Source organism: Drosophila elegans, unplaced genomic scaffold (genome assembly GCF_018152505.1).
Source record: "Drosophila elegans isolate 14027-0461.03 unplaced genomic scaffold, ASM1815250v1 contig_814, whole genome shotgun sequence".
Taxonomy (NCBI): Eukaryota; Metazoa; Arthropoda; class Insecta; order Diptera; family Drosophilidae; genus Drosophila; species Drosophila elegans.
This window is the reverse complement of record NW_024546167.1, coordinates 1,058,278-1,065,586: the sequence shown is the minus strand read 5'-3', so window position 1 is coordinate 1,065,586 and position 7,309 is coordinate 1,058,278. Positions and strand designations below refer to the sequence as shown.

The following is a 7,309-nucleotide window of genomic DNA, read 5'->3' as shown; positions in this document are numbered from 1 at the left end:
GTTTTCACGACTATTTTTTATTTTTTTTTTATTTTAAAACGGTTTTTTGCGACCCTTTTTTGCAAAAACAAGTTGGCAATCTCTTCCATTCTCGCTTCTCACAATTGCGTTCTGCAAAGTCGTAGAAGAATTTTTATACCACACAAACGGAATTTCCCTGGCGAAATAACAACAATCAGCATATGACCTGAGGAGCACTAGTTGGCCAGGAGGATATAGCCAGGAAACACCCAGTATTCGTCATCTGGCGCACGGACGGCACAGTGCCTCACAGACCCTGTAGTGGGTGGTGGATTCAAGGCAGAGGAGGTGGTGGGTGGTGCTCTTATCGGTCTGCGAATTCTTCCATGCCCGCTGCGATAAGAGCCAGCCAGATCTGGCCGTCCAGGTATGCATAACCATCGTACATAACTAAATCGGAATACCCTTAAATACATACTTTTTTGCCCTTTAGTTTGGTACCATGGGCTGTATCACCAGCACCAGCAAGCTGAACGAGCTGCGCGGCCATGAGAATGTGTTCCGAGTGCGAGTGGCTCACCTACAGCCCACGCCGGGCACGCCCATCATTCGCAGTGGCTATCTGGAGCTGACGCCTCGTGAGCTGATCTTCCAGACGCCCGACTGCGAGCCCATTGTGTGGGCACTGCAGCACCTCCGTCGCTATGGGCTCAATGCGGATCTCTTCTCCTTCGAGGCGGGACGCAGGTGCATGTCCGGACCGGGTATCTACACGTTCCGAGTGCACAACGCCGAGCAGCTGTATCCGATGTTTCAGCGCTACATCAATGCGGTCAATACGGACGCCTTTGCGCAGGGCGAACGCGAGCGGGTGAACTCCGCCCATTCGGTGTCCGCAAATATGGGTGGCAGAACGGAGGGCAATAATTATTTGGAACCGGCTCCTCTTATGAGCCGCCAACTGGGAAGTCTTCAGAGCGAGCCCTCCGGCGGTAGTGCAATGCATTCGCTGCAGCCCAACGACACGCATGTGGATGACTCTCCGCCCAATTTGCAATCACCAGTCCTGATACCCAGTGCCTATTTGGATCAGCCCTTGCGAGCTCTGCAGGAGTGCTGCCTGGAAGGCAATGCCACGGATCAGTTGGCCACCCCGCCATCTGGCAATAGATTGAGCATGCGAAGGCGTACCTTGGACCTGCCGCCATTGGAAGCTGCCCCAGCTCCGACTCCTGTTTTAAGTCCCAACGATGCAGTGCACATGTACGCCAATGTGGAGGCCTTGATCTTCGATTTGAGCAATGAGCGGTGCTATGAAAATGTTAATCGCTTGGAGTTGCCGCTGCTGCCAAGGGAACCAGTAGTCAGCCAGGAGCCGGCCACGCCCACCAGCTTGGCGGGCAGTAGTGGGGTAAACTACATAGTGCTAGACCTAGATCAGCCACGAAGTCCGGTGGGTGCGACGGGCTCACCCAAAACGATCAATGGTTTCGGCAGCGGATTATCGCTGACTACAGCAGTACCCGTGACGGCTCCAGTGACTCCGGAGGCAGGTACCATGCTGGACGTTCCCCCTCAGCCCGTTCAAACCCAAAGCCTGAATAGTGTCGCCGCTGAGGCGGTGGAGGCCACAGCAAACAAGACCACGGAATGCTCCGGGACGCAGGGCTATTCCACAATTGATTTCATTCGGACCTATGCTTTGAACAAGTCCTCGACAGAGCTGCTGGAACCAGTAACTCATCGCCAGCATTCGTCGCACGATGCCGAGGAGCTCAGGATCACCAGGCACAGCAAATGCATTCGGAAAGCCTACTCCATAAGTGAGTGAAATGAAGGTGAAAATAGGATTATTATAAGCCGCGTGCACAACGAATTTAAGGAAAACGGAAAGGAACAGAGACGGGCTTACGATTTGAGAAGGCATTGAAACCAGAAAGCATAAGGAAGTGTATTCTTTGATGTAATGAGGTATAATAGGTCCTTAAAATCAAGAATTAGCTATTTTTCAGACTTAACATGCAATGAGAGTTTTAAGAAAATGAAACGAAAGAAAGAAATTTTGAGAGGTGTAGGTGAATAGCCGAAACACTTAAGGACTTTTAATGCCGAAAGCGAATCCTTATATAGAAAAAAACTCAATTAAAGTCAGACAGGTTCTGATATTACCTTCGTTCGGCTTAAATTGCATAATGTTGACCAAATATGCTAAATGCTGTGAAGATGAGAATGCTAAACTCGAACCAAATCAAAACTTATTTTCTTGAGAAGAAAAAAAGAAAAAAAATAAGTTGCCATAAATGGAATTTATTGAAAAAATATTTGACACCAAAGAACTATAAGTCATATAACCTTTAAATTTTTTGAGTTAACTAACTTTGCCAAAGAAGTTCCGCAGAAAACTTTACGTGAAGCTGGTAGTTCTGATTTTAAAAAGCACACATTTTAACTAGGTTCTCGCATTGTGGAATTTTGAAAAATTAGAGAGGTGAAGAAAAAGTGGTGTACAACGAATTTACTGCAGTCACAAGGATTGAGATTTGATTGTGGTAAAGTGGAAATTGAAGAGTGATTTGTCCATAGATTTGTTTGCTTCCCCGTGGGCCAAACGAATAACAATATTATAACCAGGTTGTTTTAGTAGTCAGTTAAGTAAACTCTCACAGCCAAAAACACATAGACATGAATTGCATACGTACTTAACTTGTATTTAAGGATAGTGAAATAGAATAACCTAGTGATTAGATGATTTGTGTATTTGCCAGCGGCTGTTTAGATATAGTCATTTTTGATTTTGTGTATAATTATATTATAGTAGCGAGCAACACGAAAGGCTTTTAACGTTTAAATTGTATATGATAGTTATTAAAGCGTAACTCCTAAGCACCAATATATACATCACCGACGTACCGATGTACGTTTGTTGTTGGCCAAGGCTTTGAAATTGTATTTTGTTGCCAAAGATAAAAAAATGAAAACCATGGTAGAAAACATCGCGTTGCATTGTCCGCTGTGAGTTTATAATTTTTATATATATCGCTAAATTGTTATTCAATTTGTTAGGACTTATATGTATACACTGATTGTCACATGGAGCATTCATCATTTTAAACATGTGTGATGAATTAAAGGTTTTTGCAGTTGCTTAAATTTACATACATACGATCGCGGCTTAGTCGGCGGCAAAACCTTATTATTGTTAGTGTCTAAGACAAAATATGTGCAATAAAGCTCAAATGACCTTGTAATTACATCTTTTAATAACTGAACAACACACATATGTAAATATAGAATTATGTTTTAGTTTTGGGCCAGAATTACTGCGGAGCTGCCAGACCAAATTAGGCTTTACCGTTACTCCCCCTAAATTAAGAGAAGACAGTTGAATAGCACATAGACAAAAGATATAAAGGATAGCTTCGAAAGACGATTCTCGAATACCCTCGCTTCAAGACAATAAAAATCGCCAAAAGTAGTGTTAAAATATTTGAAAAGTCCCCTAAACTTTAGTTAAATCCGATTTTAATAATATGTATGTTTTTTCATTTGTATACTTTTAGGAGAATACACATTTTTTCAAATTGCATAAGAAATATTGAAATATTTTTTAATGCCATTCCTTATTTATTTATTATATTTATTTGCCAAGAGAACAATCTTTAACTGGCTACTTAACTAAAAGTAACTAATTATTAATAAATTAGCTTTCTGACTAAGGTCGCCAAGCGTACCTAAATTTGTACAAATTGGTTTAGCAATTTATAATTTAGTTTAAATAAGTTTATTTAAATATTAATTATTCTAAATTAGGGCTATCTGTAAATTCCTGTAATTTTCAAAATTATTTTATCACCATGTTTACACACTATCTAACAATGCTATAAAACTTTGAGTAAGTGTATCAAATCCGTTGCGATGTTAATCTTGAGTGCGTCATTGTCCAATCTGGCGATAAGAAGAAAGTGATCGAATCCAGCTGCTCTTCTCTTCCATTGTCCGCTCATCGCGTTCACTTAGCGCTCTTTCCGCTGATCCCGCATTCTTCGAGAGAGTTTCAATTGGGAGAGGGGGAGCTGTCAGTCAGCCAGCCAGCCAGCCACTCACTTAGTCCAAGTTGACATTGACAGATGGAAGTGGCGGACGGCAAAAATGCATCTGAAGTGCAATCTGATCTTGGTCTTGGCCTTGCTGGCGGTTCTTTGTCTGGGACGCGGGAACGCATCGGAACTGGATTTGAATGGGGTTCCTGGTCCTGGAATGGGACAACAATTGGCTGCCCACCTGGCGCCAAGTACTCCTCCGAAGATCCAGGAGGCCGCTGCCCTGGCGGTAATCACTAGAGTGATCGGCGGACGTTCTTCTCAAATGTTTCAGGTGCAGGTCAATAAGCTAATGGCGTTACGCAGCTTTAAGGTACGTAAAATTGCTCTTTTATATTATATAATATTTGCCAGTGGACATTTGAAAAATAATTTTTTGGCAGGTTAGAAATATCTTTTTTTCAAGTTCCTATCATTTTCAACCCATTGCTTACCGAGAACATTTCTTTTTCATTTTAAATTCACAATTTTTAAACCAATTACCATATATTTTGCGACTGGAAGTCACGATGAATAAAATTGAAAACAAGAAACATCGGCTTATTTTGGCATATATTAGACCATAGATTACCAGAATACCGATCAAATACCAGTATAAATTGTACATTATACATTTTTCTCGAAAGCTCTTTATCAAAAAAAAAAAAGGACTATACATTTAAAAACGAAAAAGGTTTGTGGTTTAATGACCAATAAATTAGAATATTTGTTAAGCAATTATATTCTATATTTGAACACAGAATTTTAAACAAAAATTATTTATATTAAATTTTTTTTTAATATTGTAGTGCCCTGTTAAAAAATTATTAAATACAAACCATAAAAAAATAGAGTTGTTTTATTTTTTAAATGTATAAATTTTTTTCCATTTAACAACATTTTTTTTTAAACTAACGTATTAGTTATTTTTCGACTAACCCACTATATCTCGCAGATTAGCAAGCTAAAGGATGGTCGGATTCTGCTCGCCGGATGGGATGGCGTGTCCGTTTGCAAAGCATTCCATCACTACCTAAAGTACGTCCTAAACAAGGACGTGGATTGGTTCAAGATGCGCATCGAACTGCCCACCAACCTGGAGCTGCCCAATGTGACCATCGAGTCGACGTCGGCGAGCCCGATCATATATCACCAGAACGTGTGCACCTGGAGCTACAGCTTTGCGTGGTGGGGCTTCGAGCAGTGGCGGCGGCATCTGGATTGGATGGCCCTGATGGGCATCAGCCTGACCATTGCCCCAGTTCAGGAGGCCATCTGGACAGAGGTGTACACGGAAATGGGGCTCACCCGGGCAGAGATCGATGCCCATTTGGCCGGACCCGCATTTCAGGCCTGGCAACGCATGGGCAATATCCGCGGATGGGCAGGACCCCTGAAACCGGAGTGGCAACGACTGCAAGTGCTCCTGCAGCAGGAGATACTCGCTGCCCAGCGTAATCTGGGCATGAGTGTGGCCCTGCCCGCCTTTGCTGGTCATGTGCCACGTGCCTTGAAGCGTCTTCATCCGAACTCAACGTTCATGGAGGTGCAGCGATGGAATCATTTCCCCGATCGCTTTTGCTGCGGTTTCTTTGTGGAGCCCACGGAGCCACTTTTCAACCAGATAGCCGAGAGTTTCCTCAGTCGTGTGGTCTCAATATATGGCTCGAATCACATCTTCTTCTGTGATCCCTTCAATGAGCTAGAGCCACCGGTGGCAAAACCGGATTACATGCGATCCACGGCGGCGGCGATATTCGAGTCCATGAGAGCTGTTGACAAGCAAGCCATTTGGCTGCTGCAGGGATGGATGTTCGTTAAGAATCCCTTTTGGACCACAGACATGGCGGAGGCTTTTCTTACGGCCGTACCACGCGGTCGGATACTGGTGCTCGACCTCCAGAGCGAACAGTTCCCCCAATACGAATTGACCAGGTCGTACTTTGGTCAGCCATTTGTTTGGTGCATGCTCCACAATTTCGGTGGCACCCTTGGGATGTTCGGATCCGCCCAGCTGATAAATGCCGGAATTGGGGCAGCGCGTCGAATGGCCAACAGCAGTGTGGTTGGCACGGGCATCACTCCCGAGGGTATTGGCCAGAACTATGTGATGTATTCGTTGACCTTGGAGCGCGGTTGGAGTGATTCACCCATGGATTTGGATAGCTGGTTCAGGAATTTCTCACTCACACGTTATGGCGTAAAAGATGAGCGACTGGAGCAGGCTTGGCTGCTGCTCAAGAATAGTGTCTACTCCTTTGGTGGCCAGCAGAAAATGCGTGGTCAGTATGTGGTGACGCGAAGACCATCGTTCACCCAGGAACCCTTCACTTGGTACAACGCCAGCGAAGTGCTGGACGCCTGGCAACTGCTGCTCTCCTCCAAAGCCATCATTCCGCTGGAGGACGATAGATACGAGTTGTATGAGCACGATTTGGTGGACATAACCAGGCAATTCCTGCAGATCAGCGCCGATCAGTTGTATGTCAACCTAAGGTCGGCCTACAGAAAGCGACAGGTGCCGCGATTCGAATACCTCAGTGCCAAGCTGCTGCAGCTGTTTGAAGACATGGAGCAGATCTTGGCCAGCGGCCGGAACTTTTTGCTGGGCAACTGGCTGGAGCAGGCCAAACGGGCGGCACCCAATGCCGAGGATCAGGACAACTTTGAATTCAATGCCCGGAATCAAATCACCGCCTGGGGACCTGAGGGTCAGATTCTTGATTACGCCTGCAAACAGTGGTCGGGATTGGTGAGGAACTACTACATGCCGCGCTGGAGTCTCTTCCTGGAGGATGTGAATGTGGCTTTGCGCTCCCAGCGACCCTTCAATGGCACCGCCTTCAAGCTGAAAGTCTCGCATCGAATTGAGCTGCCTTTTGGCAACAACACCGACATTTATCCTTTGGAGCCAGTTGGCAATACCTGGTTCATTTCACAAAACATTTTCGAGACCTGGAAAGGCTACTCAAAGGACTCGCAATTTCTACACAATAATCGACTGTCAGTGCCACTGAAATTGGGACCTAAATAATTAGTATATTTATTTTAATCACCCGTGTGACTGCAAAATCAGATATTTCATTTAAAAATCTGTAAGCTCGACTTTAAATAACCAAAATAAATATATCTTCTAGTTTAATCTGACCAAAACTTCAATAAATTTTCTTAATTCCTCTTGAGATTGATTTGGATTTTCATTGATTATAATTTACTACTACAAAAAAGTGGCGTTTCATTAAGTGGTGAAATTAAGTGAATTTTGAATA

The 7,309-nt window shown here is 44.0% G+C and overlaps 2 protein-coding genes across 2 annotated transcripts; both read left to right on the top strand.

Moving 5' to 3' along the window:
- The first annotated feature begins 84 nt into the window (after nt 1–84).
- LOC108141807 lies at nt 85–3,209 on the top strand. Its single transcript, XM_017265372.2, has 2 exons — nt 85–388; nt 455–3,209. The coding sequence occupies exon 2, from the start codon at nt 464–466 to the stop codon at nt 1,790–1,792; it is 1,329 nt and encodes a 442-aa protein (XP_017120861.1). The 5' UTR covers nt 85–388; nt 455–463; the 3' UTR covers nt 1,793–3,209.
- Nucleotides 3,210–4,012: 803 nt separating this feature from the next.
- LOC108141882 (alpha-N-acetylglucosaminidase) lies at nt 4,013–7,222 on the top strand. Its single transcript, XM_017265491.2, has 2 exons — nt 4,013–4,374; nt 4,996–7,222. The coding sequence occupies exons 1-2, from the start codon at nt 4,111–4,113 to the stop codon at nt 7,072–7,074; spliced, it is 2,343 nt and encodes a 780-aa protein (XP_017120980.1). The 5' UTR covers nt 4,013–4,110; the 3' UTR covers nt 7,075–7,222.
- The last annotated feature ends 87 nt before the right edge of the window (nt 7,223–7,309 follow it).

What these genes read in the sequence shown, in the direction of transcription:
- LOC108141807 (XM_017265372.2), top strand. Translation starts at nt 464, where the DNA reads ATGGGCTGTATCACCAGCACCAGCAAGCTGAACGAGCTGCGCGGCCAT.
- LOC108141882 (XM_017265491.2), top strand. Translation starts at nt 4,111, where the DNA reads ATGCATCTGAAGTGCAATCTGATCTTGGTCTTGGCCTTGCTGGCGGTT. An exon ending in TGGCGTTACGCAGCTTTAAG is followed by an intron (nt 4,375 to 4,995) that starts GTACGTAAAATT and finishes TATATCTCGCAG; the next exon opens with ATTAGCAAGCTAAAGGATGG.